At 50.5% G+C, this 24,161-nt stretch overlaps 1 protein-coding gene across 1 annotated transcript in view; it reads right to left on the reverse strand.

Moving 5' to 3' along the window:
- The window catches only part of INTS3 (integrator complex subunit 3), a 45,232-nt gene that overhangs the window by 15,765 nt on the left and 5,306 nt on the right, over positions 1-24,161 (reverse strand). Inside the window, exons 2-14 of the mRNA XM_075261209.1 lie at positions 23,234-23,317; positions 22,700-22,783; positions 14,897-15,010; positions 14,348-14,432; positions 14,151-14,217; positions 9,921-10,065; positions 8,228-8,357; positions 7,777-7,874; positions 5,471-5,662; positions 5,258-5,345; positions 5,019-5,098; positions 4,262-4,353; positions 1,531-1,637 (exon numbers count right to left, since the gene is read on the reverse strand). Of these exons, the coding sequence (XP_075117310.1) occupies positions 1,531-1,637; positions 4,262-4,353; positions 5,019-5,098; positions 5,258-5,345; positions 5,471-5,662; positions 7,777-7,874; positions 8,228-8,357; positions 9,921-10,065; positions 14,151-14,217; positions 14,348-14,432; positions 14,897-15,010; positions 22,700-22,783; positions 23,234-23,317 (1,366 nt within the window). The remainder of the gene's footprint in view (positions 1-1,530; positions 1,638-4,261; positions 4,354-5,018; positions 5,099-5,257; positions 5,346-5,470; positions 5,663-7,776; positions 7,875-8,227; positions 8,358-9,920; positions 10,066-14,150; positions 14,218-14,347; positions 14,433-14,896; positions 15,011-22,699; positions 22,784-23,233; positions 23,318-24,161) is intronic.

A 24,161-nucleotide genomic window follows, 5' to 3' on the forward strand; every position in this document is an offset into this window, starting at 1 on the left:
GGGACGGGCAAAGAGAAGAGCCTAATGGAACGGGCAAAGAGAAGAGCCTAATGGAACGGGCAAAGAGAAGAGCCTAATGGGACAGGCAATAGAGAAGAGCCTAATGGGACGGGCAAAGAGAAGAGCCTAATGGGACGGGCAAAGAGAAGAGCCTAATGGGACGGGTAAAGAGAAGAGCCTAATGGGACGGGTAAAGAGAAGAGCCTAATGGGACAGGCAATAGAGAAGAGCCTAATGGGACAGGCAAAGAGAAGAGCCTAATGGGACAGGCAAAGAGAAGAGCCTAATGGGACGGGTAAAGAGAAGAGCCTAAAGGGACAGGTAAAGAGAAGAGCCTAATGGGACGGGTAAAGAGAAGAGCCTAATGGGACGGGCAAAAGAGAAGAGCCTAATGGGACGGGCAAAAGAGAAGAGCCTAATGGGACGGGCAAAAGAGAAGAGCCTAATGGGACGGGCAAAAGAGAAGAGCCTAATGGGACGGGCAAAGAGAAGAGCCAAAAAGGACGGGCAAAGAGAAAAGCCTAATGGGACGGGTAAAGAAAAGAGCCTAATGGGACGCGCAAAGAGAAGAGCTTAATGGGACGGGCAAAGAGAAGAGCCTAATGGGACGGGTAAAGAGAAGAGCCTAATGGGACAGGCAAAGAGAAGAGCCTAATGGGACAGGCAAAGGGAAGAGCCTAATGGGACGGGCAAAGAGAAGAGCCTAATGGGACAGGCAAAAGAGAAGAACCTAATGGGACGGGTAAAGAGAAGAGCCTAGTGGGACGGGTAAAGAGAAGAGCCTAATGGGAAAGGCAAAAGAGAAGAGCCTAAAGGGACAGGCAAAAGAGAAGAGCTTAATGGGACAAGTAAAGAGAAGAGCCTAATGGCACAGGCAAAGAGAAGAGCCTAATGGGACAGGCAAAGAGAAGAGCCTAATGGGACAGGCAAAGAGAAGAGCCTAATGGGACAGGCAAAGAGAAGAGCCTAATGGGACAGGCAAAGAGAAGAGCCTAGTGGGACGGGTAAAGAGAAGAGCCTAATGGGATGCACAAAGAGAAGAGCCTAATGGGACGCACAAAGAGAAGAGCCTAATGGGACAGGCAAAGAGAAGAGCCTAATGGGACAGGCAAAGAGAAGAGCCTAGTGGGACGGGTAAAGAGAAGAGCCTAATGGGACGGGTAAAGAGAAGAGCCTAATGGGACGGGTAAAGAGAAGAGCCTAATGGGACGGGCAAAGAGAAGAGCCTAATGGGACGGGTAAAGAGAAGAGCCTAATGGGACGGGTAAAGAGAAGAGCCTAATGGGATGGCAAAAGAGAAGAGCCTAATGGGACAGGCAAAGAGGGGAGTCTGGAGGAAGTCGGAAGGTAGACAAAGAGGCTAGACAGGAGAGGAGGGGACTGTATAGGCTTTATTAGAGCTCAACAGATGACCGCATAGTACAGAAGAGGCAGAAGCACAGCAAGAGATGAGCAGGAGAGAAGAGAAGAAACAAAGTCAAGAAACAGAGCAGGATAGTCAGACGTCACATACTCACGTGCAGCCCTTACTTTCTGAGGCTGGAGATGGCAGGTTACAGAACTCCGGAAACTTCTCTCTGAGCATCGATCGCAGCTCCTTGTCCAACTTGGGGTTATGGAAGAGCGGAGCAAGATGTCTGCACCGAGGAAAGGAAGAGTAAAGAACAGTAAGTAACAGAGGAGCAGTTATATAGTGGTACATATAATATCATAGCAGCAGTATTATAGTAGTTATATTCTTGTACATAGGAGGTAGTATTATAGTAGTTATATTCTTGTATATAGGAGTAGTATTATAGTAGTTATATTCTTGTACATAGGAGGTAGTATTATAGTAGTTATATTCTTGTACATAGTAGTAGTATTATAGTAGTTATATTCTTGTACATAGGAGGTAGTATTATAGTAGTTATATTCTTGTACATAGTAGTAGTATTATAGTAGTTATATTCTTGTACATAGTAGTAGTATTATAGTAGTTATATTCTTGTACATAGGAGGTAGTATTATAGTAGTTATATTCTTGTACATAGTAGTAGTATTATAGTAGTTATATTCTTGTACATAGGAGGTAGTATTATAGTAGTTATATTCTTGTACATAGGAGTAGTATTATAGTAGTTATATTCTTGTACATAGTAGTTATATTCTTGTACATAGGAGGTAGTATTATAGTAGTTATATTCTTGTACATAGGAGTAGTATTATAGTAGTTATATTCTTGTACATAGGAGCAGTATTATAGTAGTTATATTCTTGTACATAGGAGCAGTATTATAGTAGTTATATTCTTGTACTTAGGAGTAGTATTATAGTAGTTATATTCTTGTACATAGGAGCAGTATTATAGTAGTTATATTCTTGTACATAGGAGTAGTATTATAGTAGTTATATTCTTGTACATAGGAGGTAGTATTATAGTAGTTATATTCTTGTACATAGTTGGTAGTATTATAGTAGTTATATTCTTGTACATAGGAGTAGTATTATAGTAGTTATATTCTTGTACATAGGAGCAGTATTATAATAGTTATATTCTTGTACATAGGAGTAGTATTATAGTAGTTATATTCTTGTACATAGGAGTAGTATTATAGTAGTTATATTCTTGTACATAGGAGTAGTATTATAGTAGTTATATTCTTATACATAGGAGATAGTATTATAGTAGTTATATTCTTGTACATAGGAGGTAGTATTATAGTAGTTATATTCTTGTACATAGGAGGTAGTATTATAGTAGTTATATTTTTGTACATAGGAGCAGTATTATAGTAGTTATATTCTTGTACATAGGAGCAGTATTATAGTAGTTATATTCTTGTACATAGGAGTAGTATTATAGTAGTTATATTCTTGTACATAGGAGTAGTATTATAGTAGTTATATTCTTGTACATAGTAGTATTATAGTAGTTATATTCTTGTACATAGCAGTATTATAGTAGTTATATTCTTGTACATAGGAGGTAGTATTATAGTAGTTATATTCTTGTACATAGGAGCAGTATTATAGTAGTTATATTCTTGTACATAGGAGGTAGTATTATAGTAGTTATATTCTTGTACATAGGAGGTAGTATTATAGTAGTTATATTCTTGTACATAGGAGTAGTATTATAGTAGTTATATTCTTGTACATAGGAGCAGTATTATAGTAGTTATATTATTGTACATAGGAGTAGTATTATAGTAGTTATATTCTTGTACATAGGAGGTAGTATTATAGTAGTTATATTCTTGTACATAGGAGCAGTATTATAGTAGTTATATTCTTGTACATAAGAGCAGTATTATAGTAGTTATATTCTTGTACATAGGAGGCAGTATTATAATAGTTGTATTCTTGTACATAGGAGTAGTATTATAGTAGTTATATTCTTGTACATAGGAGTAGTATTATAGTAGTTATATTCTTGTACATAGGAGCAGTATTATAGTAGTTATATTCTTGTACATAGGAGTAGTATTATAGTAGTTATATTCTTGTACATAGGAGGCAGTATTATAGTAGTTATATTCCTGTACATAGCAGGTAGTATTATAGTAGTTATATTCTTGTACATAGGAGGCAGTATTATAGTAGTTATATTCCTGTACATAGCAGGTAGTATTATAGTAGCTATATTCCTGTACATAGGAGTAGTATTATAGTAGCTATATTCCTGTACATAGGAGTAGTATTATAGTAGTTATATTCTTGTACATAGGAGTAGTATTATAGTAGTTATATTCTTGTAAATAGGAGCAGTATTATAGTAGTTATATTCTTGTACATAGGAGGTAGTATTATAGTAGTTATATTCTTGTACATAGGAGGTAGTATTATAGTAGTTATATTCTTGTACATAGGAGGTAGTATTATAGTAGTTATATTCTTGTACATAGGAGTAGTATTATAGTAGTTATATTCTTGTACATAGGAGTAGTATTATAGTAGTTATACTCTTGTACATAGGAGTAGTATTATAGTAGTTATATTCTTGTACATAGGAGTAGTATTATAGTAGTTATACTCTTGTACATAGGAGTAGTATTATAGTAGTTATATTCTTGTACATAGGACTAGTATTATAGTAGTTATATTCTTGTACATAGGAGCAGTATTATAGTAGCTATATTCCTGTACATAGGAGGTAGTATTATAGTAGTTATATTCTTATACATAGGAGTAGTATTATGGTAGTTATATTCTTTTACATGGGGGGCAGTATTATAGCAGTTCTTTTTATTTACATGACGGGTAGTAGTACAGTACTTACGCCAGGACTCTCTTCTCCATGATGTGGGTGAGAGAGCTGAATACACCTTGTCTGACATGTCCCTCTAGTGGTGGGTAAAAGTTGGGGATGATCTATATAGAGAGAACATTACAGATGAGGTTCGGGCCCCTACATGCAGTTCTGGGTTCGGTATACTCTTCCTATAGGGATCACATTTTTGGCGGCTGGTTTGCAGTTGTCTTATATTGGTAGACATTGTGGCCAGCAGAGGTATGGCACTTATATACTGCCACCACTTGGTGTCAGCCATAAGTTCCCCTCATACTGTCACCTCGCACTCCGCCAAGATCTCAGCCGTCCCCGTACAAGGGCCGCCCACGCTCCTCTTGGCCGCGGGTCGGCCTGTCACATATGATTTGTGGGTTCCTTAGTGGAGGATTCAGAAACTGAAGCAAATGAGAAAAACCTGGGCTGGATATAGAACAATTACCCAGAGTGGGGGGCTGGGGGGAGGGGCGGGGGTCTCCCACAGGACGCACTTCCTACAACCTAACTCCAAAATTGGGAACATTGTTTGCATTTTCTTGGCGTCTCCTGGGCCCAGCGGCGGAGGACGAGGGAGGGGGGGCGGCCATTACTAAGTAAGGAGTGCAGGGAGGTGAGACTGCGGAGGGCGCCCCACAATGGCACTGCAATATCTGCCCATTACTCTGCAATTAACTTTATTTATAAGATGCAGTGTGTGCACCACCTCCACAACCCCTCACCTGACCTTTAACCTGCTGTGATGTCTTACCCGGCACATGAAATCCAGCAGTGTGGCGGTGATGGCGGGGTGCGGCTTCATGGAGTGATGCATCACCAATATGGCTGGCTCTGGAGAGAGAGAGGAAAAATGGCGCAAGGTGAGGAGACGGCAGTGGTTACACCAGTGAGTAGGCCATGACCGATCCCTGATCGGCTCCAGAGATCACTCCCCCCCCCCCCCCCCCAGATGTAAGTCAGTGGTGGCGAGATCAGCGGACGCCATCTTACCGATGTTCATGATACTGTCCTTCTCCGGGCTGAAGAAGAGCCAATCATAGAAGAGCGCCAGCTTAGCGTTAGACGCCGCCACGTTGGACTGCAAGACAGAAGATACAGGGTTAATAGACACATCAGGACCCTGGGAAAGCTGGGTGGTCGTCCTAGACTCACACACTAATACCCTGCCCATCAGGACTCTGGTAGAGCTGGGTGGTTACTCACCGTGCAGGTGGTGAGAAGCCAGCCTATGATGGCCCAGCGGGGCAGGATGTCGGAGCTGAGGACCTCGTTGGAGGGGTGGACCACGCCGCAGATGTAACGGATCAGATCGCAGCGCAGGGATTGGCTGTCTGGGGTGGAGAGGTACTGACGCTGGAACCAGTCCTGGTATCTCTTCTGCTGCCCGAAACGCACCTGTACCGGAGAGAGGGACACAGCGGCAAGGTAAAGCATGGGGGACAGGCAGAGCAGCAGCCTACATACAGCAATGTAATAATGAAGTGACTCTGCAGGGTAAAGCATGGGGGATGGAGAGCGGCAGCCTATGTACAGCTAAGTAATAATGAAGTGACTCTGCAGGGTAAAGCATGGGGGACAGGCAGGGTAAGCCTACACCTCAGCTGCCCCCCATCCTCAGTATTGGGCAGAGGGCGCCGCTCAGCCCTGTACACACAGGATCTACCTCCGTGATCGGCTCAGATGTGATGACTGATCCAGAGCCCAATAATCTGGAGACCCCCCGCACTGCGCCCACTCCCACATAAACCCACTCGCTCATACAACCCCCCGCACTGCGCCCACTCCCACATACACCCGCTCGCTCATACACCCGCTCCCACATACACCCTCCCGCACTGCGCCCACTCCCACATAAACCCGCTCGCTCATACACCCCCCCCCCCGCACTGCGCCCACTCCCACATACACCCGCTCCCACATACACCCCCCCGCACTGCGCCCACTCCCACATACACCCGCTCGCTCATACAACCCCCCGCACTGCGCCCACTCCCACATACACCCGCTCGCTCATACACCCGCTCCCACATACACCCTCCCGCACTGCGCCCACTCCCACATAAACCCGCTCGCTCATACACCCCCCCCCCCGCACTGCGCCCACTCCCACATACACCCGCTCCCACATACACCCCCCCGCACTGCGCCCACTCCCACATACACCCGCTCGCTCATACAACCCCCCGCACTGCGCCCACTCCCACATACACCCGCTCGCTCATACAACCCCCCCGCACTGCGCCCACTCCCACATAAACCCGCTCGCTCATACACCCCCCCCCCCCCCGCACTGCGCCCACTCCCACATACACCCGCTCCCACATACACCCCCCCGCACTGCGCCCACTCCCACATACACCCGCTCGCTCATACAACCCCCCGCACTGCGCCCACTCCCACATACACCCGCTCGCTCATACACTCGCTCGCTTAGCCAGGGCAGCGGGATAACTGGTGAGCCGTGTACAGAGTAGAGCAAGACAGAAACTTCACACCAGAGCGCAGGAGAGCAGGATCAGGTCTTCTGCTCCAGTCACACCAAGAGCTGCAGGGTCTCGCATCCCCCACAATGCAATGCATCAGAGCAAAGAGGAGGGTATAATGTCTGCAAAGGGTGACACAACTGGGACTGCAGCTCTGGATGTGACTGGAGTATAATCATTATATGGTGGCACAACTGGGACTGCAGCTCTGGTAGTGACTGGAGTATAAGCATTATATGGTGGCACAACTAGGACTACAGCTCTGGTAGTGACTGGAGTATAAGCATTATATGGTGGCACAACTAGGACTACAGCTCTAGTAAAGACTGAAGTATAAGCATTATATGGTGGGACAACTGGGACTGCAGCTCTGGTAGTGACTGGAGTATAATCATTATATGGTGGGACAACTGGGACTGCAGCTCTGGTAGTGACTGGAGTATAAGCATTATATGGTGACACAACTGGTACTGCAGCTCTGGTAGTAACTGGAGTATAAGCATTATATGGTGGCACAACTGGTACTGCAGCTCTAGATTTGACTGGAGTATAAGCATTATATGGTGGCACAACTAGGACTACAGCTCTGGATGTGGCTGGAGTAGAAGCATTATATGGTGGGACAACTGGGACTGCAGCTCTGGATGTGACTGAAGTATAAGTATTATATGGTGGCACAACTAGGACTACAGCTCTGGATGTGGCTGGAGTAGAAGCATTATATGGTGGGACAACTGGGACTGCAGCTCTGGATGTGACTGAAGTATAAGTATTATATGGTGGTAGAACTGTTACTGCAGCTCTGGATGTGACTGGAGTATAAGCATTATATGGTGGTAGAACTGTGACTGCAGCTCTAGATGTGAGTGGAGTATAAGCATTATATGGTGGCACAACTGGGACTGCAGCTCTGGATGTGAGCAGGACATGAGAGACATTGTAGTACAGTAGTAACTGCAGCTCTGGTAGTGACTACAGTACTCTATAGCTCTTCAGCCATCACAGAATAATCCAGAAATCTCATACCCGTGACGTCATGAACAGGAGCTTGGTCTCCATGTCCGGGGTCAGCCGGCACGCCAGGAACTTGCGGGAGGTGCGAGACTGTAGAAGCTGCAGGATCCCTGGAAAAGAGAAGACAAAGTCAGGGATGTGGGAAAGCTGGGTGACACAGAACACACGGGGCTGGAACAGGAGTGAAGGGGTTAACTCGTAATCTCATTATCTGGCACGCACTGCCTCACTGCACCGGCTGGATCGGTGAGAGGAGAGGCGGCCGCTGAGGCGACGAGCTCAGGAGAGCGCGGCACGGCGGGGGCTATAAATAGACACACCACGGAGGGAGCCGCTACTAATTACACCCCGCCGGAGGGGGAGGGGGCGACATTATCTGCACCCCCCACTGCTCAGGAGTCAGGCACATCAGTATATTGTATAGGTCCAGGGTCTGCCTGTGAGGGGCGCTGGAGGTACCTACCTGTGAACTGGGGGCTCAGCGCCGGCGGGTTGTGCAGCATATCCTTCCATAGAGAATCAAATTCAGGAATCCGCGCAACGTTTTGCAGGAGGCGGACCAGATCCCGACCAATCATAAAACAGTCCATGAACTGCAGAGAATATTGGGAGGAAACAGTCAGGCCGAGAGTAGAGGGAAAGCGGGAGAGGGAGGGGCCAAGGGTAGAGCGCAAGCGGGAAAGGGAGGAGCCGAGGGCAGAGAACAAGCAGAAGGAGGAGCCTAGGATAGAGCGCAAGCAGAAGGAGGAGCCTAGGATAGAGCGCAAGCAGGAAAGGGAGGAGCCGAGGGCAGAGAGCAAGCAGAAGGAGGAGCCTAGGATAGAGCGCAAGCAGGAGAGGGAGGAGCTGGAGGCAGAGCGCAAGCAAGAGAGGGAGGAAACGAGGGCATAGAGCAAGCAGGAGAGGAAGGAGCCGAGGCAAGAGCGCAAGAAAGAGGAGCCGAGCGTGGAGTGCAAGAGGGAGAGAGAGGAGCCGAGAATAGAGTGCAAGCAGGAGAAGGAGGAGCCAAGAATAGAGCGCAAGTGGGAGAAGGAGGAGCTGAGGGAAGAGCACAAGAAGGAGTCGTCGAATGTAGAGTGCAAGAGGGAGGAGCTGAGAATAGAGCACACGTGGGAGAAGGAGGAGCCGAGGGAAGAATGCAAGAGGGAAAAGGAGGAGCCAAGGACAGAGCACAAGCAGGAGAAGAAGCTAGCCGAGGGTTGAGTGCAAATGGGAGACGGAGAAGCCAATGGTAGAGCACAAGCGGGAGAAGAAGGAGCCAAGGGTAGAGCACAAGTGGGAGAAGGAGGAGCCGAGGGAAGAGTGCAAGCGGGAGAAGGAGGAGCCGAGGGAAGAGTGCAAGCGGGAGAAGGAGGAGACGAGGGAAGAGTGCAAGCGGGAGAAGGAGGAGACGAGGGAAGAGTGCAAGCGGGAGAAGGAGGAGCCGAGGGAAGAGTGCAAGCGGGAGAAGGAGGAGCCGAGGGAAGAGTGCAAGCGGGAGAAGGAGGAGCCGAGGGAAGAGTGCAAGCGGGAGAAGGAGGAGCCGAGGGAAGAGTGCAAGCGGGAGAAGGAGGAGCCGAGGGAAGAGTGCAAGCGGGAGAAGGAGGAGCCGAGGGAAGAGTGCAAGCGGGAGAAGGAGGAGACGAGGGAAGAGTGCAAGCGGGAGAAGGAGGAGCCGAGGGAAGAGTGCAAGCGGGAGAAGGAGGAGCCGAGGGAAGAGTGCAAGCGGGAGAAGGAGGAGCCGAGGGAAGAGTGCAAGCGGGAGAAGGAGGAGACGAGGGAAGAGTGCAAGCGGGAGAAGGAGGAGACGAGGGAAGAGTGCAAGTGGGAGAAGGAGGAGCCGAGGGAAGAGTGCAAGCGGGAGAAGGAGGAGACGAGGGAAGAGTGCAAGCGGGAGAAGGAGGAGTCGAGGGAAGAGTGCAAGTGGGAGAAGGAGGAGCCGAGGGAAGAGTGCAAGAGGGAGAGGCCAAGATAAAGTGCAAGAGAAAGACAGAGGTCAAAATAGAATGCAAGCGGAAGAGAGTGTGCAGCTGAATGTAAGATTATAAGATGGAGGCTGAAAGCAGGAAACTGAGGAGGTGAATGGAGGAGTGGAGCAGGTCTGGAGTGTACAGCGGATGTCCGCTGAAATTATACAGTGGGGTGACTGCCCCCCAACACTACAAGGGTTATATTACCCGTTCTTTCAGCAACATGATACAGAAGTCCACCTCCTTCTGCCTGAGGACCAGGAGCTGGGGGGTACCATGGTGGTCCACGATTAACCGCAGGTAGGTGTACACGGACATGGCGATGAGGATGCTGCTCTTCATCACCCACTCTCTGGAAGACAAGATGAACAAAGAGGTCGTCTTGAGAGGTGAACAAAGAGGTGAACACACCGTTATCATCCCGGCACTATGACAGGAGGAGATAACCAGCACTGATGAGGACGCTACTATCCAATACCCGGCCCCCTCCTAACACTACTATCCAATACCCGGCCCCCTCCTAACACTACTATCCAATACCCGGCCCCCTCCTAACACTACTATCCAATATCCGGCCTCCTCCTAACACTACTATCCAATACCCGGCCCCCTCCTAACACTACTATCCAATACCCGGCCCCCTCCTAACACTACTATCCAATATCCGGCCTCCTCCTAACACTACTATCCTATATCCGGCCCTTCCTAACACTACTATCCAATATCCGGCCCTTCCTAACACTACTATCCAATATCCAGCCCCTCCTAACACTACTATCCAATATCCGGCCTCCTCCTAACACTACTATCCAATATCCAGCCCCTCCTAACACTACTATCCAATATCCGGCCTCCTCCTAACACTACTATCCAATATCCGACCCCTTCCTAACACTACTATCCAATATCCGGCCCCTCCTAACATTACTATCCAATATCCGGCCCCTCCTAACATTACTATCCAATATCCGGCCCCTCCTAACATTACTATCCAATATCCGGCCCCTTCCTAACACTACTATCCTATATCCGGCCCCTCCTAACATTACTATCCAATATCCGGCCCCTCCTAACATTACTATCCAATATCCGGCCCCTTCCTAACACTACTATCCAATATCCGGCCCTCTCCTAACACTACTATCCAATATCCAGCCTCCTCCTAACACTACTATCCAATATCCAGCCTCCTCCTAACACTACTATCCAATATCCGGCCCCTCCTAACACTACTATCCAATATCCGGCCCCTCCTAACACCACTATCCAATATCCGGCCCCTCCTAACATTACTATCCAATATCCGGCCCCCTCCTAACACTACTATCCAATATCCGACCCCTTCCTAACACTACTATCCAATATCCGGCCCCTCCTAACATTACTATCCAATATCCAGCCCCTCCTAACACTATTATCCAATATCCAGCCCCTCCTAACACTATTATCCAATATCCGGCCCCTCCTAACACTACTATCCAATATCCGCCCTCCTCCTAACACTACTATCCAATATCCGGCCCCTCCTAACACTACTATCCAATATCCGGCCCCTCCTAATATTACTATCCAATATCCGTCCCCTCCTAACATTACTATCCAATATCCGGCCCCTCCTAACACTACTATCCAATATCCGGCCTCCTCCTAACACTACTATCCAATATCCAGCCCTCTCCTAACACTACTATCCAATATCCGGCCCCTCCTAATATTACTATCCAATATCCGGCCCCTCCTAACATTACTATCCAATATCCGGCCCCTCCTAACACTACTATCCAATATCCGGCCCCTCCTAACACTACTATCCAATATCCGGCCCCTTCCTAACACTACTATCCAATATCCGGCCCTCTCCTAACACTACTATCCAATACCCGGCCCCCTCCTAACACTACTATCCAATATCCGGCCCCCTCCAAACACTACTATCCAATATCCGGCCCTCTCCTAACACTACTATCCAATATCCGGCCCCCTCCAAACACTACTATCCAATATCCGACCTCCTCCTAACACCAGTATCCAATATCCGGCCCCCTCCTAACACTACTATCCAATATCCGGCCCTCTCCTAACACTACTATCCAATATCCGGCCCCCTCCTAACACCATTATCTAATATCTGACCCCCTCCTAACACTACTATCCAATATCCAGCCCCCTCCTAACACTACTATCCAATAGCCAGCCCCCTTCTAACACTACTATCCAATATCCAGCCCCTCCTAACACTACTATCCAATATCCGACCCCCTCCTAACATTACTATACAATATCCGGCCCCCTTCTAACACTACTATCCAATATTCGGCCCCCTCCAAACACTACTATCCAATATCCAGCCCCTCCTAACACTACTATCCAATATCCAGCCCCTCCTAACACTACTATCCAATATCCAGCCCCCTCCTAACACTACTATCCAATATCCGGCCCCTTCCTAACACTACTATCCAATATCCGGCCCCCTCCTAACACTACTATCCAATATCCGGCCCCCTTCTAACACTACTATCCAATATCCGGCCCCCTTCTAACACTACTATCCAATATCCGGCCCCCTTCTAACACTACTATCCAATATCCGGCCCCCTTCTAACACTACTATCCAATATCCACCTTAAAGGGGTTGTCCCATCACAAGGATCCTATCTATACTGCTTGTTAATGTGGATGTAAGACTTTTCCTAAATACATTGCTTCAGTAAAACTGCTTTGTTTGTCCACTATCTTACTTTATTCTATTCATGGTTGACACAGCCCTGACTTAGCTGCTCATAAGTCAAGTGATGTATCTGCTGCTGTCAGGGGGGAGGGGCTGCCTGCTCTCAGGGGAGGGGGGGAGGAGGGGCTAAGTGCAGGGAGCGAGCCTGTGTATCTAGCTATTCCTGTGTCTACATCACATGACCTACCTCCCTGCTATCACATAGGGGAGAGGAGCTGCTTTCATTTCTGAACGTCTTCTGTTCTCCCAGTTATCAGGCTAGCTAATTCAATTGTGTTCATTATGGCAGAGACAGGCAGTCTCTGTATGTAACACAGAATGGAGTTGCTCCTGCCTCTACTTCATAGTCCAATATTGTGCATATGGTGTTTAAGGACCTTCGATGACATCACAGGCCCTTCAGCCGCCCCATAGGATCACGCTATGCGGTGGGCGGAGCTACATGCTAATTTGGGGGTGGAGCTAAACGGCAGGTTGCATGTGAAACCCCCCACCAAATGATGCAAGAAACCAGGAAGAAAGATTTTACAGCAGTGAAGACTGGTGAGTATACGACGTGGGAATACCCCTTTAACGCTAACACTAATATCTGGCCTTCTCCTAACCTTAATATCTGTCCCCTCCTAACACCACTATCCTATATCCACCTTAATGCTAACACTAATATTCGGCCTCCTCCTAACCTTAATATGCGTCCCCTCCTAACAGTACTATCCTATATCCACCTTAACACTATTATTCGGCCTCCTCCTAACCTTAATATCCCACCCCTCCTAACACTACTATCCTATATCCACCTTAACACTATTATTCGGCCTCCTCCTAACCTTAATATCCAGCCCCTCCTAACACCACTATCCTATATCCACCTTAATGCCAACACTAATATTCGGCCTCCTCCTAACCTTAATATCCGTCCCCTCCTAACTCTAATAACCTATATCCACCTTAACACTAATATCTGGCCTCCTCCTAACCTTAATATCCGGCCCCTCCTAACACCACTATCCTATATCCACCTTAACACTAATATTCGGCCTCCTCCTCACCTTAATATCCGGCCCCTCCTAACACCACTATCCTATATCCACCTTAACACTAATATCTGGCCTCCTCCTAACCTTAATATCCGGCTCCTCCTAACACCACTATCCTATATCCACCTTAACACTAATATTCGGCCTCCTCCTAACCTTAATATCCGTCCCCTCCTAACACTAATATCCACCCCCCTCTTCACGCTGATATAATTTCCCTGCAATATTCTTATATATTCGGAGTTGCTCCTTCATGTGACTGCAGACAGATGTGTTGAGGACATTGGCGACATCTGCTCGTCCTCACATAACCTGCTCGCCACCTGCTCCCTGCCCACTGCTGCGATAGGATGGGGTACATCTACCAGAAATGTTGTACTGCGGGATTATATGGGCGACATCAGCGGTCGCTGTTAAAGTCAGCGTTTGTATGGTAACCAGTGTCATGGAGTGGCGGTTGTCAGGCCCGGACTTGCTGTCAGCCGCCCATGACAGGTAATATAAGACAGATTGGTGTGATACCTCCTGCAGGGGTCGTATCTAACACAAGTGTTTATCTGAGGGTTTCTGCCGCGGGGGGACGGGGGGGGGAGGTCGGTGAGCCCGGATGCCACAAAAGCCTCCTGGGCCCGGCTATAAGACGATAACAAGGCTTTGGGGGCCACTTACCTCTGCTCCATTAGAATATCCAGGACACTCTCCGCCAGCCAGATATTTTTAGCAGATATGTCGCCCCCTAGGATACGAGGAGAAAGAAAAAGAGAAATAGTATTTTCCGGTAACAACATCCCCCGGTGGCCATCAGTGCCCTCCTCCCCACCCCGATACGTGTGATACAGCCCTCCTGCAAATGGCCGTAAACTCACCCGCGATCTGCTTCATGAAGGTCATGCACACTCCGTCAGCTCCCAGGACGCCGCTCTTCACCAGCTCCCTCACCAGCCACACCAGCTGAAACGAGACAAGGTCAGGAACGGCGGCCTCTCTTGCAGACATGGCCGTCACACGTGGCTGGGAAGAGTCCCCTGCCATAACCATACGGACAACCGTACGGCCGAAACCCCAATGGTCACTCGATTATCAGCAACAATGGGGGGTTTGGCCATGTGTGGCTGCAGTATCATGTCCATATCAAATTGTATAGAACACGTATATAGTGCCCCACCGTACGACATGGGTCAGCAGAGGTCAACCATCTACCATGACCTGCTCCAAATCCATCATGGCCGCCCTCCTGTCTATTCCCACATCCACTCCCCTCACCCTGCCACCTCCTCAGACCCGTCTCTGAGCTGCTGCATCTTACACTTGGCTTGAGTGCTTTACCTTCTTCTATATAGGTGCCCGACCCCAGACCGGACCACCACCCTACACCAGCACACAGATGAGCCGCCGCTATGGCCATCACCCCCTACCTGTGTCCGGCAGGTGTCCTGCAGCTTCAGGTATTTCTCCATTAGGAGCTGGTTGATTTTGTTGAGTACGATGTTCATCCCATCTCGGCTGACAAGGGCCAGGTCGCGGTAACACTACGGAGAGAGGGAGGGGTCAAGGAGACAGTCATCAGGTAGGTGAGGAGACCAGACAAAACGTAACACAGACCACCCACCTCACAGACCGACCACCGACCCAGCGTAGACATCCTAGCAAAGCTGGAATACTGGAGTGTGACCCCACCCCCTCCACTTATTGGTCAGAGGGCATGTTGGGGCCCCTTCAGTACCCAGACATGGTATGTGACCCATTCAGTACCTTGACATGGTATGTGGCCCCTTCTGAAATGGTATGTGGCCCCTTCTGAAATGGTATGTGGCCCCTTCTGACATGGTATGTGGCCCCTTCTGTACCCTGACATGGTATGTGGCCCCTTCTGACATGGTATGTGGCCCCTTCTGACATTGTATGTGGCCCCTTCTGACATGGTATGTGGCCCCTTCTGTACCCTGACATGGTATGTGGCCCCTTCTGACATGGTATGTGGCCCCTTCTGACATGGTATGTGGCCCCTTCTAACATGGTATGTGGCCCCTTCTGTACCCTGACATGGTATGTGGCCCCTTCTGACATGGTATGTGGCCCCTTATGACATGGTACGTGGCCCCTTCAGTACCCTGACATGGTACGTGGCCCCTTCTGACATGGTACGTGGCCCCTTCTGACATGGTATGTGGCCCCTTCTGTACCCTGACATGGTATGTGGCCCCTTCTGACATGGTATGTGGCCCCTTATGACATGGTACGTGGCCCCTTCAGTACCCTGACATGGTACGTGGCCCCTTCTGACATGGTACGTGGCCCCTTCTGACATGGTATGTGGCCCCCGCCCCGCCTCTTCTCTACACTTTTCCCTTTGAGAATTTTACAGTATAAAATTCCCTTTTCTTCCGGTTTTCTGTAGATTCAGCCGCCGCCGCCGTCATCTTCCATTCTGTCACAAGTGCCGCAATTACCATAAGATCCCCCGATGCGGATGCGAAGTGTGCGCAGGTACAAAGAGTACAGAGAAACCTGTGAGCAGAGGTAGCGACAGCCGGGAGACGGAGTGCTAATGACCGCAGAGCGCCGCACTACACCGGCGATAAATAAAAGATGACACAAAATACTGCGGCGGGGGAGTGGCACAAGCTTTATAGACTGACCCGCCCTGGGTACATTCATACGGGGGCCGGGGGCGCAGGTGCAGAATCAGCGACACCTCCGGGCCACGCTCAGTGTCAGCCCAGCATCAAAGTGCCAGATCTAATTATCTGCGGCCCAGAATCCTCCAGCACAGACCGAGCCGGCCATCAAAAGACATGGCAGGAAGGAGGACGACGGCTAATGAGAGAGTTATAGGAGACAGCAGGAGGGAAAGAGACAGCGCGAGAGAGACAGCGATACACAGAGACAGAGAGAGAGGAAAGAGGAGGGAAGATCTAAGTATCCACGGCACCACAGAATACTGCAACACAGACCAAGCCAGCCATCAAAAGACATGGCAGGAAGGAGGACGACAGCTAATGAGAGTTATAAGGGACAGCAGGAGGGAAAGAGACAGCGCGAGAGAGACAGCGATACACAGAGACAGAGAGAGAGGAAAGAGGAGGGAAGATCTAAGTATCCGCGGCCCAGAATCCTGCAACACAGACCGAGCCGGCCATCAAAAGACATGGCAGGAAGGAGGACGACGGCTAATGAGAGAGTTATAGGGGACACAAGGAGGGAAAGAGACAGCGCGAGAGAGACAGCGATACACAGAGACAGAGAGAGAGGAAAGAGGAGGGAAGATCTAAGTATCCGCGGCCCAGAATCCTGCAACACAGACCGAGCCGGCCATCAAAAGACATGGCAGGAAGGAGGACGACGGCTAATGAGAGAGTTATAGGGGACACAAGGAGGGAAAGAGACAGCGCGAGAGAGACAGCGATACACAGAGACAGAGAGAGAGGAAAGAGGAGGGAAGATCTAAGTATCCGCGGCACAGAATCCTGCAACACAGACCGAGTCGGCCATCAAAAGACATGGCAGGAAGGAGGACGACGGCTAATGAGAGAGTTATAGGGGACACAAGGAGGGAAAGAGACAGCGCGAGAGAGACAGCGATACACAGAGACAGAGAGAGAGGAAAGAGGAGGGAAGATCTAAGTATCCGCGGCACAGAATCCTGCAACACAGACCGAGCCGGCCATCAAAAGACATGGCAGGAAGGAGGACGACGGTTAATGAGAGAGTTATAGGAGACAGCAGGAGGGAAAGAGACAGCGCGAGAGAGACAGCAATACACAGAGACAGAGAGAGAGGAAAGAGGAGGGAAGATCTAAGTATCTGCGGCACAGAATACTGCAACACAGACCGAGCCGGGCATCAAAAGACATGGCAGGAAGGAGGACGACAGCTAATGAGAGAGTTATAGGAGACAGCAGGAGGGAAAGAGACAGCACGAAAGAGACAGCGATACACAGAGACAGAGAGAGAGGAAAGAGGAGGGAAGATCTAAGTATCTGCGGCACAGAATACTGCAACACAGACCGAGCCGGCCATCAAAAGACATGGCAGGAGGACGACAGCTAATGAGAGAGTTATAGGAGACACAAGGAGGGAAAGAGACAGCGATACACAGAGACAGAGAGAGAGGAAAGAGGAGGGAAGATCTAAGTATCCGCAGCACCACAGAATACTGCAACACAGACCGAGCCGGCCATCAAAAGACATGGCAGGAAGGAGGACGACAGCTAATGAGAGAGTTATAGGAGACAGCAGGAGGGAAAGAGACAGCGCAAGAGAGACAGCGATACACAGAGACAGAGAGAGAGGAAAGAGGAGGGAAGATCTAAGTATCCGCAGCAACACAGAATACTGCAACACAGACCGAGCCGGCCATCAAAAGACATGGCAGGAAGGAGGACGACAGCTAATGAGAGAGTTATAGGAGACAGCAGGAGGGAAAGAGACAGCGCGAGAGAGACAGCGATACACAGAGAGAGATACATAGAGAGAAGAGCTAATTTGCGGCCCAGACCAACAGACCGAGCCGGCCAAGTTATAGAAGACAGAAGGAGGGAAAGAGAGACAGCGATACAGAGAGAGGAGGGAAGATCTAAGTATCTGCGGCCCAGAATCCTGCAATACAGACCGAGCCGGCCATCAAACGACATGGCAGAATAAGAGAGAAGGAGACAGCTGTAGCAGATTCAGGAATAGAATCTTACAACTACAGTGAAGACTGGCAGACAAGCAGTAGGAAGGTGCTGGGGAGCTGATGAGCCCCTACGCAATGCAGCTGTGTGGGGGCTCCTGGGGGCCCTGTACCGGTTGCCCATTAGCAGTTGTGGGAGGTAACAGCGTTTCATCTCAAGGACACAGACCAGAGGTTTCGGCCCCAGCTGTAAACTTCTAGATTGAGCGCGCTCTGAATTCTGACAAACTAATAACAATTAAGGTATCTGCACACATCTCAAGGATCTGCACGAAACCCCCAGAGCCCAAACCACCGGAGGGTTCAGGCCCCAAATAATCATCCTAGCAATCGTTAGCGGCAGCCGCCCACCTCTCAATCACTGATCAGAAACCAGGGCCGTCTGCAGAAAGCAATTAGTAACATGAAAGGCTCCGGGCAGGCGCGGGGGGCTCAGTAACCCCTCCTGGTAATAACCGGGTACAGCGCTACACGGGGGCTGAACCCTCGCCTGTCTGCAGGATATATGTACGTATAGGGAGCCCCAGGGGCCTGAACCTCCCCCCTCCCCCAGGCTGCAAATCGGACAGCATTTTATTAAAGACTGGAGTATGCAATCTGCCTACTGACGTCCTCTGTGCTGCTGTGAACCCAGCTCCCTCCATCACAGCCTGTAACCCTCCCACTCCTGAAGTCCTCTGTGCTGCTGTGAACCCAACTCCCTCCAGCACAGCCTGTAACCCTCCCACTCCTGAAGTCCTCTGTGCTGCTGTGAACCCACCTCCCTCCATCACAGCCTGTAACCCTCCCACTCCTGAAGTCCTCTGTGCTGCTGTGAACCCAACTCCCTCCAGCACAGCCTGTAACCTCCCATTCCTGAAGTCCTCTGTGCTGCTGGGCCCCGACTCCTTGGCTCGCTGGCTTCCCTCCCATCCGTGACTAAAATTACCCTACAAATATGCCAACATCACAGAAGGAAAACAAAGGCATGGCCAGGGGTCGCGCCCTCTCCCAGGGCGAAAGTGTTTGCTTAACGTTTCCCGAAATATCGGAGGAGGGCGCCTCCCCTGTCCACCGCGCGAGGAATGCAAAAACACAAAAAGCTAGGGGTGGGCAAGCTGCTGCAGCACGGAAGGGGTTAACATGGAGTCTATAGCTATAGAGACCCTCATGTGTAACCCTCATCATCTGCCCCAGCTATAGAGACCCCTCACGTGTAACCCCCATCATCTGCCCCAGCTATAGAGACCCCTCACGTGTAACCCCCATCATCTGCCCCAGCTATAGAGACCCTCACGTGTAACCCCCATCATCTGCCCCAGCTATAGAGACCCTCACGTGTAACCCCCATCATCTGCCCCAGCTATAGAGACCATCATGTGTAACCCCCATCATCTGCCCCAGCTATAGAGACCCTCACCTGTAACCCCCATCATCTGCCCCAGCTATAGAAACCATCATGTGTAACCCCCATCATCTGCCCCAGCTATAGAGACCCTCACCTGTAACCCCCATCATCTGCCCCAGCTATAGAGACCATCACCTGTAACCCCCATCATCTGCCCCAGCTATAGACCCTCATGTGTAATCTCCATCATCTGCCCCAGCTATAGAGACCATCACATGTAACCCCCATCATCTGCCCCAGCTATAGAGACCATCACCTGTAACCCCCATCATCTGCCCCAGCTATAGAGACCCTCACGTGTAACCCCCATCATCTGCCCCAGCTATAGAGACCATCACGTGTAACCCCCATCATCTGCCCTAGCAATAGAGACCCTCACGTGTAACCCCCATCATCTGCCCCAGCTATAGGGACCATCACGTGTAACCCTCATCATCTGCCCCAGCTATAGAGACCCTCACGTGTAACCCTCATCATCTGCCCCAGCTATAGAGACCATCATGTGTAACCCCCATCATCTGCCCCAGCTATAGAGAACCTCACGTGTAACCCCCATCATCTGCCCCAGCTATAGAGAACCTCACGTGTAACCCCCATCATCTGCCCCAGCTATAGAGACCATCACCTGTAACCCCCATCATCTGCCCCAGCTATAGAGACCCTCACGTGTAACCCCCATCATCTGCCCCAGCTATAGAGACCATCACCTGTAACCCCCATCATCTGCCCCGGCAATAGAGACCCTCACGTGTAACCCCCATCATCTGCCCCAGCTATAGGGACCATCACGTGTAACCCTCATCATCTGCCCCAGCTATAGAGACCATCACCTGTAACCCCCATCATCTGCCCCAGCTATAGAGACCCTCACGTGTAACCCCCATCATCTGCCCCAGCTATAGAGACCCTCACCTGTAACCCCCATCATCTGCCCCAGCTATAGAGACCATCACGTGTAACCCCCATTATCTGCCCCAGCTATAGAGACCCTCACGAGTGACCCCCATCATCTGCCCCAGCTATAGAGACCATCACCTGTAACCCCCATCATCTGCCCCAGCTATAGGGACCATCACGTGTAACCCCCATCATCTGCCCCAGCTATAGAGAACCTCACGTGTAACCCCCATCATCTGCCCCAGCTATAGAGACCATCACCTGTAACCCCCATCATCTGCCCCAGCTATAGAGACCATCACGTGTAACCCCCATCATCTGCCCCAGCTATAGAGACCATCACCTGTAACCCCCATCATCTGCCCCAGCAATAGAGACCCTCACGTGTAACCCCCATCATCTGCCCCAGCTATAGGGACCATCACGTGTAACCCTCATCATCTGCCCCAGCTATAGAGACCATCACCTGTAACCCCCATCATCTGCCCCAGCTATAGAGACCCTCACGTGTAACCCTCATCATCTGCCCCAGCTATAGAGACCATCACCTGTAACCCCCATCATCTGCCCCAGCTATAGAGACCCTCACGTGTAACCCCCATCATCTGCCCCAGCTATAGAGACCCTCACGTGTAACCCCCATCATCTGCCCCAGCTATAGAGACCATCACGTGTAACCCCCATCATCTGCCCCAGCTATAGAGACCATCACGTGTAACCCCCATTATCTGCCCCAGCTATAGAGACCCTCACGAGTGACCCCCATCATCTGCCCCAGCTATAGAGACCCTCACGAGTGACCCCCATCATCTGCCCCAGCTATAGAGACCATCACCTGTAACCCCCATCATCTGCCCCAGCAATAGAGACCCTCACGTGTAACCCCCATCATCTGCCCCAGCTATAGGGACCATCACGTGTAACCCTCATCATCTGCCCCAGCTATAGAGACCATCACCTGTAACCCCCATCATCTGCCCCAGCTATAGAGACCCTCACGTGTAACCCCCATCATCTGCCCCAGCTATAGAGACCCTCACGTGTAACCCCCATCATCTGCCCCAGCTATAGAGACCATCACGTGTAACCCCCATCATCTGCCCCAGCTATAGAGACCCTCACGTGTAACCCCTATCATCTGCCCCAGCTATAGAGACCCTCACGTGTAACCCCCCCATCATCTGCCCCAGCTATAGAGACCCTCATGTGTAACCTCCATCATCTGCCCCAGCTATAGAGACCATCACCTGTAACCCCCATCATCTGCCCCAGCTATAGAGACCCTCACGTGTAACCCCCATCATCTGCCCCAGCTATAGAGACCCTCACGTGTAACCCCCATCATCTGCCCCAGCTATAGAGACCCTCACCTGTAACCCCCATCATCTGCCCCAGCTATAGAGACCCTCACGTGTAACCCCCATCATCTGCCCCAGCTATAGAGACCCTCACCTGTAACCCCCATCATCTGCCCCAGCTATAGAGACCCTCACGTGTAACCCCCCATCATCTGCCCCAGCTATAGAGACCCTCACGTGTAACCCTCATCACCTGCCCCAGCTATAGAGACCCTCACGTGTAACCCCCATCATCTGCCCCAGCTATAGAGACCCTCACGTGTAACCCCCATCATCTGCCCCAGCTATAGAGACCATCACCTGTAACCCCCATCATCTGCCCCAGCTATAGAGACCCTCACCTGTAACCCCCATCATCTGCCCCAGCTATAGAGACCCTCACGTGTAACCCCCATCATCTGCCCCAGCTATAGAGACCCTCACGTGTAACCCCCATCATCTGCCCCAGCTATAGAGACCCTCACGTGTAACCCCTATCACCTGCCCCAGCTATAGAGACCCTCACGTGTAACCCCCATCATCTGCCCCAGCTATAGAGACCATCACGTGTAACCCCCATTATCTGCCCCAGCTATAGAGACCCTCACGAGTGACCCCCATCATCTGCCCCAGCTATAGAGACCCTCACGAGTGACCCCCATCATCTGCCCCAGCTATAGAGACCATCACGTGCAACCCCATCATCTGCCCCAGCTATAGAGACCCTCACGTGTAACCCCCATCATCTGCCCCAGCTATAGAGACCATCACGTGCAACCCCATCATCTGCCCCAGCTATAGAGACCATCACGTGTAACCCCCATCATCTGCCCCAGCTATAAAGACCATCACCTGTAACCCCCATGATCAGATCTAGCACAGGTACCAGGTGACCTTGTCGGCCATCTTGGCTGTCACTTACCTTCTGTGCCTGCGCCGGCTCAGACAGCACCAGTGTGAACAGCCCCAGGCACACCTCTTCATGCTGACTGGCTCCCTTGCAGACCTGGAGGAGACAGATAAGACGCAGTATAATAGACAGACTGAAGGAAGTGATCCGGATGGGGAGCGGCAGGCGCTGTGCGAGCGGGGGCAGCAGCGGGAAGAACTATAATCCGTCTTGGTACACAGGCCGTCTATGGGCCGCGGCTCCAGAATGAGGGTCTCCAGCCCCTGCTGGGGGGGGGATTAGACTGTGAGCTCCACCGGAGCAGGGATAGACAGCGCCTCAGGTCATGTGACCGTCATGTCTGCCCAGCAGTGTACAGGGGATTTATGGAATCCAATCCTTCATATAGCTGAGGGGCTGCTACAATGTACAATGTGCAGCCTCCAGACTGCTGCGCTGTAACAAACCCTCCGCTGTACATAGATAGAAGTCACAGGCTGCGCGGCTGCTGCTGGGGGCTGATAACAGGGAGCAATAGCGGTGCAGGGAGAACAGACAGGAACTTACATAAGCGTTCAGCGCGTCATTGGCTTCTCTCTCCGAAACGCCATTTGTCATGGAAGTCACCAGCGCAACGCAGCGCTCCAGCCTCTGCAATACACAAGACAGATGAGGGGTATATATATATATATATAGGAGGACAGAGTCATCAGTGTATATATATTTCGGTGCACAGGGTCTTATATATATATGGGGCAGTATCTGTACACCCCGCGTCGCCCTCCATTATCGCACATACTATACTATACGCTCAGTCACTTTGTCTTTCAGATTTTGTCACCAACACGGAGCGCGAGAAAATCAGGTCACGCAGCGGAGGACGCAACACACGTGTCACACATTAACTCCTCGTGTCCCTGACTGCTGAGACCGGAGACTAGAGGGGATCTCTATACAGAGCAGTCAGAAGGGCCCCCAATATTACTGAGCAATAAGGTTAGGACTCCAGACCCATCACCCAATCTTATGTAGTAGACCCCCCCTCCCCCACCAAACCCATAACCCAGACCCCTCCATCTCTTCTGTCCTCCAATCCAGACCAGGGCCCCTCTCCTCTACCCTCTTCTAGACCCCTCTATCTCCCTTGTCCCCCCTCTAGACCCATCATCTCTAGATCAACCTTGTCCCGGGTCCAGACCCGTCTCCTCTACCTCTTCTAGACCCCCATCTCCCTTGTCCCCCCTCTAGACCCGTCTCCTCTACCTCTTCTAGACCCCTCTATCTCCCTTGTCCCCCCCCTCCAGACCCATCTCCTCTAGATCTCCCTTGTCCCGGGTCCAGACCCGTCTCCTCTACCACTTCTAGACCCCCATCTCCCTTGTCCCCCCTCTAGACCCGTCTCCTCTACCTCTTCTAGACCCCTCTATCTCCCTTGTCCCCCCCTCCAGACCCATCTCCTCTAGATCAACCTTGTCCCGGGTCCAGACCCGTCTCC

The sequence above is a fragment of the Leptodactylus fuscus genome (assembly GCF_031893055.1).
Source record: "Leptodactylus fuscus isolate aLepFus1 chromosome 7 unlocalized genomic scaffold, aLepFus1.hap2 SUPER_7_unloc_1, whole genome shotgun sequence".
In the NCBI taxonomy this organism is placed as follows: domain Eukaryota; kingdom Metazoa; phylum Chordata; class Amphibia; order Anura; family Leptodactylidae; genus Leptodactylus; species Leptodactylus fuscus.